The sequence below is a fragment of the Anoplophora glabripennis genome, unplaced genomic scaffold (genome assembly GCF_000390285.2).
Source record: "Anoplophora glabripennis isolate ALB-LARVAE unplaced genomic scaffold, Agla_2.0 scaffold1, whole genome shotgun sequence".
In the NCBI taxonomy this organism is placed as follows: Eukaryota; Metazoa; Arthropoda; class Insecta; order Coleoptera; family Cerambycidae; genus Anoplophora; species Anoplophora glabripennis.
In genome coordinates, this window is record NW_019417028.1 from 4,697,327 (window position 1) to 4,718,324 (window position 20,998).

Consider the following 20,998-nt stretch of genomic DNA (forward strand, 5'->3'; position numbering starts at 1 on the left):
TATACAATGAAAATATAAGGTTGCGCCAAGAAAAAAAGTTGTGCTATTTGCAGAAAAAATTAAAAACTGCAAAATTACTCAAAAATGACGTGTTTTTTCTAACATTTTCCAACATAACTTCTTAAATATGCAGTTTACAGAAAAAACTATTACTGGTAAAATTGTTTGTTATGAAATTTGCTACAAGATAGAATTGTTTTGATACCTGCGCATATCATATTTTTGTTGCTAAATAGTCAAAACTACGTAAGAAAGTGATGAAAATCGAGGTCATTTGGAAACGTCAAACTGACAGGCAAGAAATTTTCCAATTCTACTATAAATGTAGATGTAAGTACTTTAAACGATTATAAAACGAAATTTCAAAACCCGATCCAAATCGGCCTGATAGTATTGGTATGAGACAATTTGTTACTAAATTTCAGTGCGAAATGTCGTTATTTTTTTGCGGCAATGCTGGGGTTAAAGTTGGGCATTTCAATTGGCGCTGATTTTTTTACACATACTTGAACCCCTTAACCATCATATAGAATCGTTATAATATCAATTTTCTTCTTTTTAATAATTTTTAGAGCGATTTTGAAAGTTCGAAAAATTTTGACTTTATAAACAAACACTTTCGTGAAGCGGTTTTGCGGGTTGGAAAATATATCAAAGCATTAAAGAACAGTTCTCGGCAAGACACTTAACTTGAAAAAAAAGAACCGTTCAAATCGGTCGTATAAGTTCTGAGATATCGAGTGTCAAAGTCGACGAGGGTTAGCTGCAAATCTATGCATAACGTAACAACAACAAAAACTTAATTTGGTAGGTTGTTTCAAGAACTTTCTATTGTGCTTTTAAAAATATCGCACTTGTGCTTTTTGTATAAAAATTCAATGAATATCGCCAATATTTGAGTCGCAAAACCGGAGAGAAGGGATGAATTATAGAAATTGAAACCGGGCGTTCATAAAGAGCGCTCAATAGCTCGGTTGCTATGGCTCCGATTTTGACGATTTATTTTTAAATCGATAAAGCAAAATGAGGGAAATACAATTAAAAAGATTTCATTAAAATATTATAAAGCCCTATCGGTCTATTACGACAACCTAAAATTGAATTTGAATACTTCACAATTACCTCGATTTTCATAGCTCTCTTACGCTGTTTTGGGTATCTAGCAACAAAAATATGATATGCGCGAGTATCAAATCAGCTAAGTGAAATGATGATACGAGTGCTTTCGAGAGTTCCGAAAAGCTTCTACTCGAGAAGAAGGACTTTTATTCCAGTCCGATGATTAGCTTGTCGTATTAACTCATACAGGAAAAAATCAATTTAAGTTATAGGAGAGACAGAGGTAAAAGAATTGTTGTATAATAAACGGATTGCACATTATTCATTTTTTATGCTATTTTTATTTATATAGAATTTGTATAACGATTTTGAGCCTTAGTAAATTCATTTTATTGGCTCGGAAGGTAAGACGACTTTAACAGTGTATCTGAGACACTTGTTCTCAGTTTGGCTTGATTGATCACAGTATGTTTTTGTACACCACAACTACTGTAATCAACTATAAAAAAACTAGACTATTATTACAGATAAGAGTGGTCTAATTGCAAGTAACCAATAATGCTCACTATGTTGTTATTAGAGAAAAACTGATCTACTAATCCAAAGATATACCGGAAATTCCATATGTCAAAGATACTGATCGATAGTATTTTAAGTATTAGATTATATCCACTTGGATGATTATCTCCCTAATTTATTTCATAGCAGCGTGAGCTTTGTGAAGCTTCTAAAAGCAATCAGATAACAAAAATCAGATTTTGTTGGGTATAGTATTTTTCTATAGAGTACCTAATATTTAATTTTGGTTGTGCTATTCCAAGATTTAAGCTTGAAAGTTCAAGCAACAGGATCAGCTAGAGATAGAAGAAATTGACTGAAGGCCATTTTTTGGAAGGATATCTCCTTCTCATTTTTATCGGCAGAAATGTGCGAATAGACCTAAAACGACAGATGACGTCCGTTCAAAAGTTATCAGAGCGCTTATAATTTTTCCACTCCTTATCTTTAAACTAAATCAGTACGAAGCACGATATAAGCTGACAGGTTCTCAATCATATCTCGTTCGAAACATAATCCTCGAAATAGTTCAAAGCTCAGAAATTCAGGGTCATTATTGAAGTTCAATGGTTTTTTATTGGTCTGAGCTATTGCCTTTAAAATTTCTAAATGTCCATCATTCAATCAGCGTTAACATTCCAGGAATCTTTAACATGGAAGACGCCGTTACACCTGACAACAGTGGCATAACAGATCAAGTCTTAGCACTCGAGTAGGCCAATGACAACCTATCAGCAGGTGACGCTAGCTACCACCTCCACTATTTCACTCCGATCACGTCAGTTCTACCCTTGTGACTGTGATAAACAAGATAAGTGGTAAGTATATATCTGTCAGATTTCTGTCTAAGCATAGTCCATCTCAAAATGTTGTCTAAATTGGGGTGTCTCTTGTTTGCTCTCGCATTTGGGAACAGTTGTAAGTAACTACACTTATTTGCCTAGTCTAGATCTTTAACGTTTATTATATCATATATTTTCCTGTATTTATTTTTATATTTTTTAACAATCAAGTATATTTCTAAAATAATGATTATTATGCAAGTTAGAGCTTGTCAAAGTTCATTTTTTTTGTTTTTCTTTTTAAATAACTTACTTAATTCAAGTTCGATTAGTCACTGATTTGATATACCCACTAAGTAGATCAAGCTCCATTGAACCGGTCAGAGAAAACTTTCATTATGCACCGCTAGAGGGCACTTTACCTAGAACTCAAAATTTGTTTTATTCATAACTTTTTCCCTTGCCAGAAATAACAGAAATTTAAATATTGTTGAAAAGAGAAACAATATCAGAAAAAAATATGTGCTCTTTCGACAAATGTAACCGCTTGGCACGAAATCGCTGTTAAAGTTTTATTTTATAAGTCAAATTTTTGATAATTCATTCTGTAATTAATCACGTTGCCATGCTTCAAACAAATGTCATTAGTAATTATAGTTTACGAATTGTAACCAAAATTGTTTAAAGCAAGTACAATCTTCATTTTTCACTATAATAATTTACTAATAATATCTTATTTACTAAAGTTAGTTTTACAAGAGATGGTATTACAAATTATTATTATGCACATAATAATCATATAATTATAGAAAATAGATATTAACTAACAAATTATAACAGATTTTCAATCCTATTTTATCATAACACATGTTCGGAATGACTTCCATTCGGTTCAATACATTTTCTGGTACGTGAAACAATATTGATATTTTAAATCGTGTAAAAAGTGAAAAAAAATTATAGTAGGATGAAACCCATTGGAAAAGGAAGAGAATATAACAGAAATTAAAGGAAAAATAATTTACGGGCGATCTGAGGTCGGGAAGGGGAAGGGGGTGAGTTTTTAAGGGTAAAAACGGTTTCCCTTGATTTCCCGAAAAACTACAAGTCTTATGGAAAAAAGTTAAATAGCAAAGTTGTAGGTAATAAAAAGATCTACAACTTTTGTATTTACACTTTTTTCACATAACCTCAAAATTTATGTGAAAAATTCAAATAACCAAGTTTTTGGTTTTTTATTTTTATCTTTTACAAAAAAATATATTTTTTTTTCACGAAATNAGCGACCACCTCCACTATTTCACTCCGATCACGTCAGTTCTACCCTTGTGACTGTGATAAACAAGATAAGTGGTAAGTATATATCTGTCAGATTTCTGTCTAAGCATAGTCCATCTCAAAATGTTGTCTAAATTGGGGTGTCTCTTGTTTGCTCTCGCATTTGGGAACAGTTGTAAGTAACTACACTTATTTGCCTAGTCTAGATCTTTAACGTTTATTATATCATATATTTTCCTGTATATATTTTTATATTTTTTAGCAATCAAGTATATTTTTAAAATAATGATTATTATGCAAGTTAGAGCTTGTCAAAGTTCTTTTTTTTGTTTTTCTTTTTAAATAACTTGCTTAATTCAAGTTCGATTAGTCTCTGATTTGCTATACCCACTAAGTAGATCAAGCTCCATTGAACCGGTCAGAGAACTTTCATTATGCACCGCTAGAAGGCACTTTACCTAGAACTCAAAATTTGTTTTATTCATAACTTTTTCCCTTGCTAAAAATAACAGAAATTTAAATATTGTTGAAAAGAGAAACAATCTCAGAAAAAATATGTGCTCTTTCGACAAATGTAACCGCTTGGCACGAAATCGCTGTTAAAGTTTTATTTTATAAGTCAAATTGTTGATAATTCATTATGTAATTAATCACGTTGCCATGCTTCAAACAAATGTCATTAGTAATTATAGTTTACGAATTGTAACCAAAATTGTTTAAAGCAAGTACAATCTTCATTTTTCACTATAATAATTTACTAATAATATCTTATTTACTAAAGTTAGTTTTACAAGAGATGGTATTACAAATTATTATTATGCACATAATAATCATATAATTATAGAAAATAGATATTAACTAACAAATTATAACAGATTTTCAATCCTATTTTATCATAACACATGTTCGGAATGACTTCCATTCGGTTCAATACATTTTCTGGTACGTGAAACAATATTGATATTTTAAATCGTGTAAAAAGTGAAAAAAAATTATAGTAGGATGAAACCCATTGGAAAAGGAAGAGAATATAACAGAAATTAAAGGAAAAATAATTTACGGGCGATCTGAGGTCGGGAAGGGGAAGGGGGTGAGTTTTTAAGGGTAAAAACGGTTTCCCTTGATTTCCCGAAAAACTACAAGTCTTATGNCTTATGCTGCTTTTGAGGGAATCCCGTACGCAAAACCACCAGTGGGCGATCTGAGGTTCGAGGTAAGTCAAAATATTTTCATCTTTAAGGACAATGCATTTATGGTAATAAAAAGAATCAGTAAATTTTTAAAATAAAATCTTTAAATCAGTGCCCAATTTTGTCTGACATGATTTTTTTTAGTAGAAGAAACAATATGAGGCTAAATCTGCAGAAATGGTTCGTTTATGCCCATCCATAGCCATTTGAAATAACAATTTAAATGACGAAAAAAATACAGTAGATTATTAAAATATTTCCCATCAAAAATTATTTTTACTATAATTTTAATAGGCACAACATATATACAAAAAAATGAGAAGTACATGTTAATTTTAAAGAATAAGACATGTCTTTCAGTATACAATATTTTTTTATAGAACTTAGATACTTCCTTTGGTTTCCGAGATATGACGAGTTTATTTTTATTTTATTTATATTAATAATGTGTAGATGCAGATTCCTTCTGGATCCCCACTTGTTTACAGTTACCTTTATTTTTACCAATTTGCAGGAACCTGAACCCATAGAGGCTTGGTCAGAAACCTGGGAAGCAAACACTCTTCACACGTGCATTCAAGCTGACACTCGTACACCTGGTCAAATGTCTGGTTAGTATAAAGCACTACGTACATAACTTGCTAGAATCAAGATTAATATTGCAACTAGGTTGTTTTATTTTTCATCAGGAGAAGAAGATTGTCTCTACATGAACGTGTACATCCCTGAAGATTCCGTGAATAACACAAAGACACTCGATGTGATAGTATCAATCCATGGTGGTGCCTTTATGGTAGGTGCTGGACACCTGACTTTCAATACACTCCTAGAGAACGACGCTGTGCTTGTATCTTTCAATTACCGTCTTAGTATTCTAGGTAAACGCTTCCTTCAGCCTTTGTCATGATTCAAACAGCCTTAACGTTCCAGGATTCCTCAGCACGGAAGACGACGTCATACCTGGCAACTACGGAATGAAAGACCAAGTCTTGGCACTCAAGTGGGTCAGGGACAACATCGCTTCGTTCGGGGGAAACCCCGACTCCGTCACCTTAGTCGGTCTATCAGCGGGCGCAGCCAGCGTCCACCTCCACTATTTCTCCCCCCTCTCAGAAGGATTGTTCGTCAGGGGGATTTCGCAGAGTGGTTCGGCTGTAGGACCGTGGGTGATCAGGAAGAACGCCTTGAAACGTGCCGAGAAGCTCGGCGTTTTACTGGGCTGCCCTGACAGTTCCACAGAAGAACTGAAGAGTTGTTTTAAAGAGAAACCAGCGGACACGTTGCTGGCACAATTGGTACATTTCGGTACTTCCGACAACTTCGCGCCACTAGCACCTTTTTCTCCAGTTGTGGAAAAAACATCAGCAAACGCTTTCTTAGACGCAGAACCCTACCAGCTCCTGAAGGAAGGTAAAGTTCTTGATGTGCCTTGGATCACTTCCTTTACTGTTGACGAGGGACTGCTTATTACGGGATGTAAGTAGGATGATACAATCAAGGTTTATCTTTTGCACGCAAAATTGCCGAAGATAAATCAAAATATGAAATTTTCTAGATTACTGGCAACTCTTGGATGAGATAAACGAGAGATGGGTAGAAATATTTCCCGATCTGCTGGATTATAGTGACACTCTAGATGCATCACAAGTGGAGACAGTATCGAGGGAAGTTTTGGACTACTATTTCGGAGCAGGAGGAGAGATTAATAATACGAACTTCAAACAATTTACCAAGGTACACTTTTCCTCCCAGAAAAACAAAATTCGTGTTCTTTAAATTCCACGAAATTATTTCCTTTTAGATTTTCACCGACAGGTTCTTTGCTGTCCCTGCAGAACAGTCAGCTAAACTGCAAGCCAGTGTAAACAAATCTCTTGTATATGTTTACATATTCAACTACACTGAGGGTGAAAATAAATTTACCGACTTTTTACCAGATTCTCAAGAGGTAGAAGGTGAGAAGTGACTGTTAATATAAGCAGTTGTTTAGTGGAGATCTGGATTCAATTCAAGGTCAAAGCATCAGGAGCTGGAACCAGGTGTCCAGCAGTCAAGGAAGGTCAGAGGAAGATATTCTTGAAAGTGGTCACCATCGGCAATTACCAGAGGTGGTACAGAAAAAGAGACGGACACTGTCGACAATGACCTTTAAGAACTTTTTCCTCTGATTTTGCTGGACATCTTCGTCATGGCTACCGGATGCCAATGTTAGCTCCTGATGGTGTGACCTCGAAGTGAGCGCAAATCCCCACTAAACAACTACCAACGTGTAACCAGATTAAGGGTTAACTAATACAAATTGCGAGCAAAGCAAAATCTTCCATCCAATTCTGTCCACAGGTGTGGCTCATGGCGATGACGGAATCTACTTCTATGGGATGTTGCATATATTCCCGTTATCAGAAAAGGACAAACGCTTGATTACTGCTTGTCATAACGTGTTGTACTCGTACGCCACCACCGGGTAAATACTACATAAATCAATAATTGTTTAAATGACTTATTTCCTTCATTATTATCGTGTTAATAATTTCGCTAAAGTTTCCGAGATTTCACTGTACAGTCTTGGTAGTATTCTAAGTTGTGAAAGGCTTTTGTATGATAATTACGTTAAAATCTATATTTGCATCTCTTTAAATACTGTTCGCTAGTTGTTGATTGTTTAATATTGAACTGTGTATTTTTACTCATTTCTCTGCATTAGTGTACTTACTTTATTCTAGATCTTATACGTTTAATTATTTCAATTTTACATTTTACTCATACCAATTATTTCTGCTAACGTCATGTAATTGGATTTGTTCCTGTCGGACTAATAGCAAATAAATAAAATTTTCATTTTTTAGTAATCCTTCTTTCGATGGTACAGACACTTGGCAACCAACGGGATCTGAGGAGCTGACTTACTTGGTTGTAAATGGACCAGAAGACTTGAAGCTGCACAGGAGTGAGGGATTAACTCCTGTTGACTTTTGGACCAACCTCGGACTCTCGGAATATGAAAATGAAGTTGTAAGAGACGACTTATGTATTTTATAGACAATTTTAAATGATTCTTATCTATAAAGTGCATGCGAGAAAAAAATAAAAAAAAACAATTCATTAGATTTTATTCTTTTTTAACTGTTATTTCTATTACATCACTAAATGGTCTTTATAAAATGCATGTAAAATATTTGCTGTGCATATTGTAAGAGATACTATTCCAATTAAAATTACAACTTATAAAATCAGATTATACAGTGATTCACCATTTATCCAAAAAAATTGGGAAAGGATGCGTCATGAAAAATGTAGTCAATATCTTTAAAAAAATTGTAAAATCCTTATAATTTCCAAGCAAAAATAATCGAAGTTGTAGTATTTATAGCGCTTGCTTCGCTGGGCTACGCAATACCCTCTCTCTCCGTACCAAGGCGATACCGAATACTGAAATCCAATCTTAGTATTTTAACTTTTTGCGATAGTGTTTACATTAATTTTTCAAGTGTTAAAAATGGCTTAGCGACTTGGAGTAGATGGATATCATTTTAATTTATGGTGAAGAAAGACAACAATTGTGATAGTTCGTAGAAGCTGGGCAAGACCAAATGAGTTTACACGTCGGTGGAAAAAGTTTTGAACTGTTGTTGTAATATCAGGTATGTCAAATTATTTTATTAATTAAAACCACAAATTAATTTTATTAATTAATAATAACAATAGCGGCAAACGCAGTTGAATTTGCTGTTATAAAATTTTCTTTCTTTCTTTCGTTGGCAAAGAAATTCTTTCAATTGTTTGTCCGTCATTTTTTATTACACTTTGCGCCGTGCTGGTCGCTGACTGTATGCTTTGCTTTGCNCGACTTATGTATTTTATAGACAATTTTAAATGATTCTTATCTATAAAGTGCATGCGAGAAAAAAATAAAAAAAAACAATTCATTAGATTTTATTCTTTTTTAACTGTTATTTCTATTACATCACTAAATGGTCTTTATAAAATGCATGTAAAATATTTGCTGTGCATATTGTAAGAGATACTATTCCAATTAAAATTACAACTTATAAAATCAGATTATACAGTGATTCACCATTTATCCAAAAAAATTGGGAAAGGATGCGTCATGAAAAATGTAGTCAATATCTTTAAAAAAATTGTAAAATCCTTATAATTTCCAAGCAAAAATAATCGAAGTTGTAGTATTTATAGCGCTTGCTTCGCTGGGCTACGCAATACCCTCTCTCTCCGTACCAAGGCGATACCGAATACTGAAATCCAATCTTAGTATTTTAACTTTTTGCGATAGTGTTTACATTAATTTTTCAAGTGTTAAAAATGGCTTAGCGACTTGGAGTAGATGGATATCATTTTAATTTATGGTGAAGAAAGACAACAATTGTGATAGTTCGTAGAAGCTGGGCAAGACCAAATGAGTTTACACGTCGGTGGAAAAAGTTTTGAACTGTTGTTGTAATATCAGGTATGTCAAATTATTTTATTAATTAAAACCACAAATTAATTTTATTAATTAATAATAACAATAGCGGCAAACGCAGTTGAATTTGCTGTTATAAAATTTTCTTTCTTTCTTTCGTTGGCAAAGAAATTCTTTCAATTGTTTGTCCGTCATTTTTTATTACACTTTGCCGCCATGCCGTTCGCCGACTGTATGTTTTGCCTTGTGCATAGTCAGTTGGACCAGTTTAAATCATTTTCGAACTGCCCTTTTCGAACTTTTTTTACAAAATTGTATTTGTAAGAGTCCCCTCTATATTGAAAAAAATTTTTTTATGAGTTCCGAATCACCCTGCATACATATATGTATTAGTTTTATTTTTCCCTTTTTAAGTTTATTAGATAAGTAGTTATGTGGAATTATTTAATTTTGTTTAATTGGGTACTATTTTATATATTTCACTCCAATGAAGCCAATCTCACCCTGGCTATTGTAAAGAACAAGTGATAATATAATTATTATTATTGTAGTTACATCCACAATATTCCATATCAGATCAAAATATATTTAAACATGTGTTGTGAAATGTTTAAGCTGGTTTATCTGTTGTTTATTGCTACTACGGGAACAATTGTAAGTATATTTATTTGTTATATTTAGGTAGACTACAAAGAAAGTAGTAAGAGTTTACAAACATTAACTCATAGTGATCTAGACACAGCATCCGCTCTCTCTCTCTCTCTCTCTAAAATCATAAGGGTAATACAGATAAAGATTGTAATCTGATCATGATTTTATTAAATAATATAATAAATTAATTTGAATTAATATCGAGAACAAACCGGTTAAAGATACAAAATTTTTGTGATATACGACTTTGATTTAGTTTTTGATATTCAGAATTACATCACACATACGATTAATTTGTCAACATTAATTTATTTCAGTGGAACAATTTTTATATGAAGTTAAAAATATAAAACGGGACGTTTCTATATTATTTGAAAAGAATATCATATATTGCAATATAATAATGAAAAAAATATTTTTTTTTATTTCCATTTGTGAAATTTAACTATTATTTCAAGCTATCGAATTATAATAAACAATTTTCGCAGTTTATAGTGCTGAAAAGACACATTTTGACGATGGATTTGGATTTGTCATTATACAAAGTTCACTTATTACAAAAAAAATTTTTGGCTGGCTAAAGCAAGAAAATTCATGAAAATTTCAGATTCTATCAACTTTGACAAGGTGACTTGAAGGTCAAATCATAAAAATTCGTTACAATGATAACTTTCCCAAAATCTACAATACCTAAGTTTTCACTTGACTCCTGGTTAATTTTTCTACCTCAACTCTAAGTCGAGATATTTGATTTTGACACACCCCCTCTCAAAATAGTACAGGTTGCGCCCTTAGGAAGAGTTCGAGGATATTGGAAGACAATAGATGGCATAACCTATGCTGCTTTTGAGGGAATTCCATTAGATTAGAAGTGAGCGAAAATATCATCTCTGTCTTACATTCATTCTCTCATTATACAGCACAATCTAGAAATCTAGCATACGAGGCCTCTGAAAAAGCTTGTTTTTGCTGTACACTAGCTTTATTTTACTATTTTCTCTGGCTTTGGCTGTGTAGCGGTTCATATAAGTTTAAGACATCAAATTAACAGGTAAAGCTATTTTCTACAGTTTAGAATAGACTTTACCCTATAAATAATCCTTTCTCCTTCATATATTTATTTTTTTAGTATTCCTTCTGTCGATAGGACAGACACATGTCAACCAAAGGGATCTGAAGATCTGTCTTACTTGGTTGTCAATGGACCAGAAGACATGAAGCTGCAAAGGAGCGAAAGCGTAACTCCTATTGTTCGCTTTCCGTATTTTCTTTATTTTATATGCAAAAGGTATGTACTTTTGTTCTGTTTTACAATCAAGCCAATCCTATCCTGGCGATTATAATTAACAAAACAACGAACTAAATAATAATAGTAACGTGATATCAGTACATTGGTTTGTCTATTACTACTTATCCTCCATTTTGTGACCAATTGTAAGTGACTGAACTATTTGTGATAGACAGTTTCTTAAATTGTTTTGAATAAGATGCGCGCATTACAAGAAATTGACACAAAATTATATTTCTAGGCAAAGTACTCAAGTAATATTTGTATATAAAAAAGTCTTGCTAGCGAATGATAACCATTTTTTCAAGGACCAATTTTTTTTTATTCAAGGGGATAAAGATGTTCTTTAAGTGAAATGATACGAGTGTTTTGGAGAGATCCGAAAGGTTTCTACTCGAGATGAGGAATTTTTGTTGTCCGGAAATGCCATATAGTAAAAACACTGACAGATTCTTTTAAGGATTAGATTAGATTAGATTATATCCACTTGTATAATTATTATCTTCCTAATTTATTTCATAACATCGTGAAATTTGTAAACTCCAATGCTAACCAAAATAAGATTTTGTTGGGTAGAGTATTTTTCTATATAGAGTAGTACTAATTTTGGTTATGCTATTTCAAGACTTATACCACTCCATAATTTTTTAAATGAATATTTGATCAGTAGGTACAGTGCCGGCCCTTTGAAAGTGGACGACTCTTATAAGCAAATTGTCTATAATTGGCCTTTGTGAAGCTGACTGGAAAATATGAGGTTCAAATCGGCTGTCATCATTATGTCAAATTTAATGTGTGTCTGTCATATTAGTTCTAGTGAGCAAAACAAATCCAAATTAGGTAGCAAATTATTTATTTTTCCAATACTAAAATATATTATACATTCTAACGACCATTCATTCGCCGTCAACGAGATCTAAAAATGAAACACTTTCCGTCGTCAAAAAAACGCGATTCGTAAAGTTGGTACTTTGTCCAAGCACCATTTTTGTCTATAACACTGCAATCTACATGGCATTGATAAAATTAATGTTCTTGTTAGAATCCTCAGTGATGTTATCCCATGCGTTTTCAATTGCCTCCCAAAGTTCTTCGAAGTTAACTGGACGAAAGTTTCTGTCGTAAATTTTCTTCACCATATATCCCCAGGACTTTGTGAGGGCCAAGGTAAAACATCGATGTTGTTACCAATGAACCATTCTGACGACAATTATCCTGCTTGAAAGTGAAATTCTGAGGATGCAGCATAGTCACAACAAACATTAGGACATTGGCAGCTTATCCAAGCTCGTAGGTTAATGGAGAATCCATCGCTGCGCTGTGTGGGTTTCACATAAGGCTCCGGATACCTTATAGTCTTTGGTGGGTAGACACGGACAGAAGCATCGGAGCAAGACTGAAAACTTTTTTCGTCCGAAAATATAATATTCTCCCAGAAGTTGTCTGGGCTTCCTACAAATTGTCTTGCAAACTCTAACCTCTGTTAATAAAATGAAAAATAAATCGTCCACTTTCAATAGTTCAAAGCTCAGAAATTCAGTGTCATTATTGAAATTCAAGGTATTTTGGTCTAAGTTATTGCCTTTAATTTCTAAATGTCGATCATTCAGCGTTAACATTCCAGGAATCTTTAACATGGAAGATGCCGTTATACCCGGCAACAGTGGCGTGACAGATAAACTCTTAGCACTCGAGTAGGCAAGGACAGCCCATCAGCAGGTGACGCTAGCGTCCACCTCCACTATTGCACTCCGATCACGACAGTTCTACTATCGTGACTCTGATAAACAACATAAGTGGTAGACAGATATATATAGGTCAGATTTTTGTCTAAGGATAGTCCATTTCGAAATGTTGTCTAAATTGGGTTGTCTGCTGCTTGTTCTCTCGTTTGGGAACAGCTGTAAGTAACTACACTTCTTTGCCTAACCTAGATCTTTAACATTTATTAAATTATATATTTTCCTGTATTTATTGTTATACCTATTTTTTAACAATCAAGTATATTTTTAAAATAATAATTATGGGAGTGACTAAAACAAAATTTATTTGCAAAACAGTTCGCTTTACATAAAATTATACAGTGTTCCGTTAACAAGCGCTAAAATTTTAATCGCATATACTGGGCGTTCTGAATGTCTGTCACAGGTGGTTCTAGGGATTAATGTAATGGCAGTAGAGCTTGTCAAATTTTTTTTGTTTTTCTTTTTAAATAACTTATTTAATTCAGGTTCGATTTCTCTCTCATTTGCACACCCACTAAGTAGATAAAGCTCTATTGGACCGGTCAGAAAAAAGTTTCATTATGCACCGTTAGAGGGCATTTTACCTAGAATTCAAAATTTGTTTTATTCATAACTTTTTCCCTTGCTAAATATCACAGAAATTTAAATATTGTTGAAAATAGATACAATATCAGAAAAAAATATGTGCTCTTAGTTCAAGTCGATAACTGTTTAGCATAAAATCGTTATTAAAGTATTATTAAACATACATTCGTTCTATAATTAATCATGTAGTCACGCTTTAACAGTCCTGTAATTACCTGCCGTAAATTACCTTTAGCTGGAAAATTATGCGGAAGTTTTGATATTATTTAATTCTACGTATTGTGAGTTACTCATTTCAAATTTCTCGTTACACCGATCAGTTGTTGGTCTTGATGACTTAAATTTATGATTGTCATTTTGGTATTTATTTCTAGGACACCCTGTAGATAAAGTTGCATTTTCTGCTCCAGAAAGAATACATTCTTTATTCATTTTCATCTCTCGCTGTAAAATTTTCTTTACAAATAAATATTTATTAATTAAATTGTTACAAGTAGCTGTAATATAATCGTAAGTAATTGGTAAATAAAAATTGTTTCGGATGATTAGTCGTTCAAGGATGACAGTAATGGATATTGTTCACATTAAAAAAATGCTAATGGCCCGCTTTTAAGTATGTTGTTATCTTTGTAGTGTAAATTATTATCAGCCAAAAAGACAGTTTAATTTATATATTTAAATTTAACTCGATGCTAGTTTGTTCAAGCGGGGATGATCTGCCAGAGATAGACACGCCTTTGGGCAGAGTTCGGGGATATTGGAAGACAGTAGAAGGCCTAACTTATGCCGCTTTTGAGGGAATCCCGTACGCAAAACCACCTGTGGGCGATATGAGGTTCGAGGTAAGTCAAAATATTTTCATCTTTAAGAACAATATAATACAGAAATTTAAACATTTATGGTAATAAAAAGAATCAGCAAATTTTTAATATTAAATACTTAAATCAGTCGCCAATTTTTTTCTGACGTGATTTTTTTAAGTAGAAGAGATAATTTGAGGCTAAATCTGAGGAATGTGCAGCTTACTTTATCGGTTCTTGATGTCCGTTTGCCAATTGAAATAACAATTTTATTGAAAGGTACAGGGTGATTCACTATATTTTGACACCTCCCTTTAACTTTTTTGTTTTTAGAGTTATAAAAAAATTTTAAATATAAAAGTTGCACGATTTTTTATGAATTAATCGAAAATGATAGTAGAAAAACAAATGAAGTCCAAACAAACTGGCCACGGATGTTAACTTTGTTAAGTTAAATGGAACATCCTGTATACAGGGTGTCCGGTAAGTACCTCCTAATCTCTCGGGAGTGTATAGGGGAGGTCAAAATAAAACTAGTCCTTCCTATAATTTTTTTTCCTAATGTGCCCCCTAACGGAGTTATGGGGGGGTCAAAGGGGTACCTAGAAATTAACTTTTAGGTTATAACTTTGAAACCACCCTGTATATTTTAATAAAATTTTCGTACGTTGTATTACACATGGAGCTCTACGATTTGATGCTAAAATCAACTTTTTGCTATTATCAGGTGTCCAGAAACGGACTGGCCCTATCACAATTTTTCTCAAAATTTTGACAGAAGTAATTTTATCAAACTGAAAATATTATTATTAGATACTCTGAAGGTTTTTCTTTAAAAATGGTACTCTTTATTTATTTCGAAAAAATGAACGGTTTGCGAGATAAATCGGTTTTGAAAAAAATTGGTAACAAATACAACAACAATTAAAATTTATTTTTTTACAATAAAATCATTCCCGCTAGTGCCAGCCTACAGATTCACCATAAACATTTACTGGTGGTGAATTAAGGGAATGAATAATGCCGTTTCTTGTAAAATCAACATCTATGACCAAAATACATCTACAAATTATTATTGCTCTTGTCTCCATGGAGTTCTTTTCTATTGTTTTCGTTGTTAGACCCTGTTGATTTTAAAGTACTTGTCAAAGGCGCGTGACAGAATAAAAATTCAATTTTATTGTGGTATTCGTTTTAAGCCGTTAGAAATAACATTTAAAAATGGAAGAATATTCCTGTGCAGAATATGCTGATATGCACCTAATTTATGGGGAAGCATTATGCAACTCCGTGGAGGCAAGAAGACTTTATGAGGAAAGGTTTCCGGGTCGACATTTGCCGAGTCCAAAAACTTTTGAAAGAGTTGATCGTAGTTTAAGAGAAACAGGTAAAAAAAAATAGTGAAAAACGTTAGTGAAACTAATTTCTTCCGAATCCTTTATTTAGGAAGCTTTTTGCCACGCCGTGGTGGAGCAGGAGCCCCGAGGAGAGTACGAGACCCTCATGTAGAGGAACAAATATTGGAAGACGTTGCTAATAATCCTTCAAATAGCATAAGGAAGCTTGCGGCGCAAAACAATGTTACAAAATGGGCTGTACATGAAACTCTGAAAGAACAATTGCTTTACCCGTACCACATCCAAAAAGTACATGCTATGTCTCCAGATGATTATCCAAAAAGACTTCAATACGCCAATTGGTTTTTACAGCATCATATTCGGAATCATAATTTTGGTACATCTATTTTGTTCACCGATGAAGCAGGTTTTACAAGAGACGGCATAATTAATTCGCATAATCTACATGTCTGGGATGAAGAAAACCCTCACGCTTTAGTTCAAACTCGCTACCAACAAAGGTTTATGGTGAATGTGTGGGCTGGCATTATCGGGAATCATTTGATTGGTCCATTTATTCTGGAGCAAAGACTTAATGGTGCTCTTTATTTGCAATTTTTAGAGGAAAATCTAAATATTTTGTTAGAAGAAGTGCCCCTTCAAATAAGAACTGAAATGTGGTACATGCATGACGGTGCACCACCCCACTTTGATCGTTTAGTACGTCAACATCTGACGAATGTTTTTGGTGATCGATGGATAGGTCGAGGCGGACCTGTATTATGGCCACCTAGGTCGCCCGACCTAAACCCATTAGACTTTTTTCTGTGGGGTCATTTAAAAAATAACGTTTATTCAACACCCGTAAATAGTAGAGAGGAACTTCTGCTGAGGCTAACACAGAACTGTGACCATCTCCGCAATAATCACGGAATATTATTTCAAGTGCACCGGGAAAACATTCGTAGGATTAGAAAGTGCATTGAAGTACGGGGTGCTCATTTTGAACATCTACCGAAGTAACATTTAGGTACCTTTGTTCATTGTTGAATGTTCTTTGTTGCATGTCTTGTAAGTAAGTTATTTTTCAAATGTTATTTTTAATTGGTCACTACTTGCTCATAAAGTATAGCCAACCCGTTCAAAGATTTCTGGACTTGATAAAGTTAAAGAAATTAAATGCATGAAATAATATGTAAAAAAAATAAATTTTAATTGTTGTTGTATTTGTTACCAATTTTTTTCAAAACCGATTTATCTCGCAAACCGTTCATTTTTTCGAAATAAATAAAGAGTACCATTTTTAAAGAAAAACCTTCAGAGTATCTAATAATAATATTTTCAGTTTGATAAAATTACTTCTGTCAAAATTTTGAGAAAAATTGTGATAGGGCCAGTCCGTTTCTGGACACCTGATAATAGCAAAAAGTTGATTTTAGCATCAAATCGTAGAGCTCCATGTGTAATGCAACGTACGAAAATTTTATTAAAATATACAGGGTGGTTTCAAAGTTATAACCCTAAACGTTAATTTCTAGGTGCCCCTTTGACCCCCCCCATAACTCCGTTAGGGGGCACATTAGGAAAACAAATTATAGGAAGGACTAGTTTTATTTTAACCTCCCCTATACACTCCCGAGAGATTAGGAGGTACTTACCGGACACCCTGTATTTTTTCATGTTTGCATACAACATTCCCTGTAGAGCATAGCCATATAGGGTTTGTTGGGTCCATCTCTAACAATAAGCAAGATACTTTTAAAAAACGAAAAAGAGGTTTATTATTAAGAAAATAATACATCTTGTAATAATTGTTAGACCTCTTTCAGGCATTTCTGCCTTTTTTCCAATTATGTAAGTATTTACAGATTTAATTATTATATATTTTTGCCATTTTGTTTGGACTTCATTTGTTTTTCTACTATCATTTTCGAAAAATTCATAAAAACTCGTGCAACTTTTATTTTTCACATTTTTTTATAACTCTTAAAACAAAAAAGTTAAAGCGGGGTCAAAATATAGTGAATCGCCCTGTACATGTTAATTTAAAAAAATATATAATAACGTCTATTCGGTACACTATATTTTTTACAGAACTTAGATACTTCCTTTGGTTACTGAGATTTGAGGAGTTAATTTTTATTTTACGAGATAGTGATAAAGTGTGCAAACATTTCCCCAAATCCCTACTGGATACTCCACTTGTTTGCAGTTATCTTTATTTTTTACTAATTTGCAGGAACCTGAACCCATAGAGGCTTGGTCAGAAACCTTGGAAGCCAACACTCTTCACACGTGCACTCAAGCTGACACTCGTACTCCTGATCAAGTATCTGGTCAGTATAAAGCACTCCGTGCATAATTTGCTAGAATCAAGATTAATATTGCAACTAAGTTGTTTTATTTTTCTTCAGGAGAAGAAGATTGTCTCTACATAAACGTGTACATCCCTGAGGATTCCGTGAAAAACCCAAAGGCACTCGATGTGATAGTGTCAATCCATGGTGGTGCCTTTATGGTAGGTGCTGGACACATAACTTTCAATACATTGCTAGAGTACGACGCTGTGCTTGTATCTTTCAATTACCGTCTCGGTATTCTAGGTAAATGCTTCCTCCAGCCTTTATTATGATTCAAACAAACTTAACGTTCCAGGATTCCTCAGCACGGAAGACGACGTCATACCCGGCAACAACGGCATGAAAGATCAAGTCTTGGCACTCGAGTGGGTCAGGGACAACATCGCTTCGTTCGGGGGAAACCCCGACTCCGTCACCTTAGTCGGCCTATCAGCGGGCGCAGCCAGCGTCCACCTCCACTATTTCTCCCCCCTCTCAGAAGGATTGTTCGTCAAGGGAATTTCGCAGAGTGGTTCGGCTCTAGCATCGTGGGCGATCAAGAAGAACGCCTTGAAACGTGCCAAGAAGCTCGCGCTATTAGTGGATTGCCCTGACAGTCCCTCAGAAGATCTGAAGAGTTGTCTTAAACAGAAACCAGCGCAAACGTTGCTGGAACAATTGGCATATTTCCAAGGAACCGACAACTTGGGGGAACTAGCACCTTTTGCTCCGGTTGTGGAAAATACATCAGCAACTGCTTTCCTAGATACAAATCCTTTCCAGCTCATGATGGAAGGTAAAGTTCATGATGTGCCTTGGATTACTTCCGTTACTACTGGCGAGGGACTGCTTTCTACGGGATGTAAGTAGGATGATACAATAACGGCTTATCCTTTGCCCAACCTGATGATTTAATCACGCAAAATTGCCGAAGATAAATCAAAATAAGTAATTTTCTAGATTTCTGGCAAATCTTGGAAGAGATAGACGAGAGATGGGTAGAACTATTTCCCGATCTGCTGGATTACACTGACACTCTAGATGTATCACAAGTGGAGAGAGTATCGAAGGAAGTTTTGGACTACTATTTGGGACCAGGAGAAAAGATCAATAAGAAGAACTTCAAAAAATTTACGCAGGTACACGTTCCCTATCAGAATAGCAAAACTCATCTTATTTAAATTTGGCGAAATTATTTCCTTACAGATTTTCACAGACAGGTTGTTTGCTGTCCCTGCAGAACTGTCAGCTAAACTGCAAGCCAGTGTAAACAAATCTCCTGTATATGTTTACATATTCAACTACACTGAGGGTGAAAATAAAATGACCATCTTATTTCCTGATGCTCAAGAAATAGAAGGTAAGAAATGACTGTTAATATAAGCAGTTGTTTAGTGGAGATCTGGATGCAATTCAAGGGCAAAGCATCAGGAGCTGGAACCAGATGTCCAGCTGGTAAGGAAGGTCAGAGGAAGAAATTCTTGAAAGTGGAAGCCATCGGCAATGACCTCCAAGAACTTTTTCCTCTGACCTCTGCTAGACATCGTCGTCATGACTACCGGATGTAGCTCCTGATCGTGTGACCTCGAAGTGAGCGCAAATCCCTACTAAACAAGTACCAACGTGTAACCAGATTAAGCGTTAACTAATAAAAATTGCGAGCAAAACAATATCTTCCATCCAATTCTGTCCACAGGTGTGGCCCATGGTGAAGACGGAATCTACTTCTATGGGATGTTGCATATAAATCCGTTATCAGACAAGGACAAACGCTTGATTGCTGCTTGTCATAACGTGTTGTACTCGTACGCCACCAGCGGGTAAATACTACATAAATTAATAATTATTAAATAGCTTATTTCCTTCATTATTATCTTGTCAAACAATTTCGCTAAAGTTTCCGAGATTTCACTATACAGCCTTGGTTGTATTCTAAATTGTGAAAAGTTTTTGTATGATAACGACGTTAAAATCTATATTTCCATCTCTTTGAATACCGTTCTCTAGTTGTTGATTGTTTTATATTGAACTGTGTATTTTTACTCATTTCTTTGCATTAGTGTACGTACTTTATTCCAGATCTTGTACGTTTAGATATTTTAATTTTACATTTTACTCATACCAATTATTTCTGCTAACGTCCTGTAATTGGATTTGTTCCTGTCGGACTAATAATAAATAAATAAAATTTCCATTTTGTAGTATTCCTTCTTTCGATGGGACAGACACTTGGCAACCAACGGGATCTGAAGAGTTGACTTACTTGGTTGTAAATGGACCAGATGACATTAAGCTGCACAAGAGTGAAAGTTTCACTCCTGTTGACTTTTGGACCAAGATCGGACTCTTGGAATATGAAAATGAAGTTGTAAAAGACGACTTATGTATTTCATAGACAATTTTAAATGATTCTTCTGAAATATTCTGTATATTATATTTATAAAGTGTATGCAAGTAAAAAATTTAAAAAAACAATTCATTAAGTTTTATTCTGTTTTAAGTGTTATTTTTATTGTATCACTAAATGTTCTTTATAAAATACATGTAAAATATATGCTGTGCATATTATAAAAGAAAAAAAAATTAAGCCAAAAGTATTCTAATTAAAATTACGACTTATAAAATCAAATTATACAGGGTGATTCACAACTTATCCAAAAAAAAATTGTGAAATTCGTATAGTTTCCGAGAAAAAAAATTATTGAAGTGGTAGCTAGGGTTTCTGATTTCTCGGCCTACTTTTTTTCTCGGGACTCGAGAATTCTCGACTAGGAATTCCCGGGAATTCTCGAATTCTCGAAAAATTTCTAAAACTTAAAAGTCATAATTTTGATATTGTAATGCGAAATATAAACATGCTATTATACTTAACAATCATCATTAACATTTATTATTTATTCAGTATTTTTATTAATTACTTATGTTTCTACTTTCTACAAAACTAAATTAAACTTTGAGTATCTTCT

At 33.9% G+C, this 20,998-nt stretch overlaps 2 protein-coding genes across 2 annotated transcripts; both read left to right on the top strand.

Annotated features, from left to right (window-relative positions):
* The first annotated feature begins 4,824 nt into the window (after positions 1-4,824).
* Positions 4,825-7,921, top strand: LOC108917675 (venom carboxylesterase-6-like). The gene is made up of 8 exons (XM_023455838.1): positions 4,825-4,890; positions 5,382-5,478; positions 5,557-5,745; positions 5,798-6,343; positions 6,423-6,601; positions 6,669-6,822; positions 7,208-7,331; positions 7,714-7,921. Exons 1-8 carry the CDS (start codon positions 4,825-4,827, stop codon positions 7,904-7,906), a joined length of 1,548 nt encoding a protein of 515 aa, XP_023311606.1. The 3' UTR covers positions 7,907-7,921.
* A 5,102-nt stretch (positions 7,922-13,023) lies between these two features.
* Positions 13,024-20,507, top strand: LOC111691271 (venom carboxylesterase-6-like). The gene is made up of 9 exons (XM_018706279.1): positions 13,024-13,129; positions 14,253-14,398; positions 17,933-18,029; positions 18,108-18,296; positions 18,349-18,894; positions 18,993-19,171; positions 19,239-19,392; positions 19,729-19,852; positions 20,235-20,507. The coding sequence occupies exons 1-9, from the start codon at positions 13,078-13,080 to the stop codon at positions 20,425-20,427; spliced, it is 1,680 nt and encodes a 559-aa protein (XP_018561795.1). The 5' UTR covers positions 13,024-13,077; the 3' UTR covers positions 20,428-20,507.
* The last annotated feature ends 491 nt before the right edge of the window (positions 20,508-20,998 follow it).

Coding starts and splice junctions, on each gene's coding strand:
- LOC111691271 (XM_018706279.1), top strand. CDS start 13,078: ATGTTGTCTAAATTGGGTTGTCTGCTGCTTGTTCTCTCGTTTGGGAAC. Junction 18,030..18,107: donor TACTCCTGATCAAGTATCTG/GTCAGTATAAAG, acceptor ATTTTTCTTCAG/GAGAAGAAGATTGTCTCTAC. Junction 19,172..19,238: donor ACTTCAAAAAATTTACGCAG/GTACACGTTCCC, acceptor ATTTCCTTACAG/ATTTTCACAGACAGGTTGTT.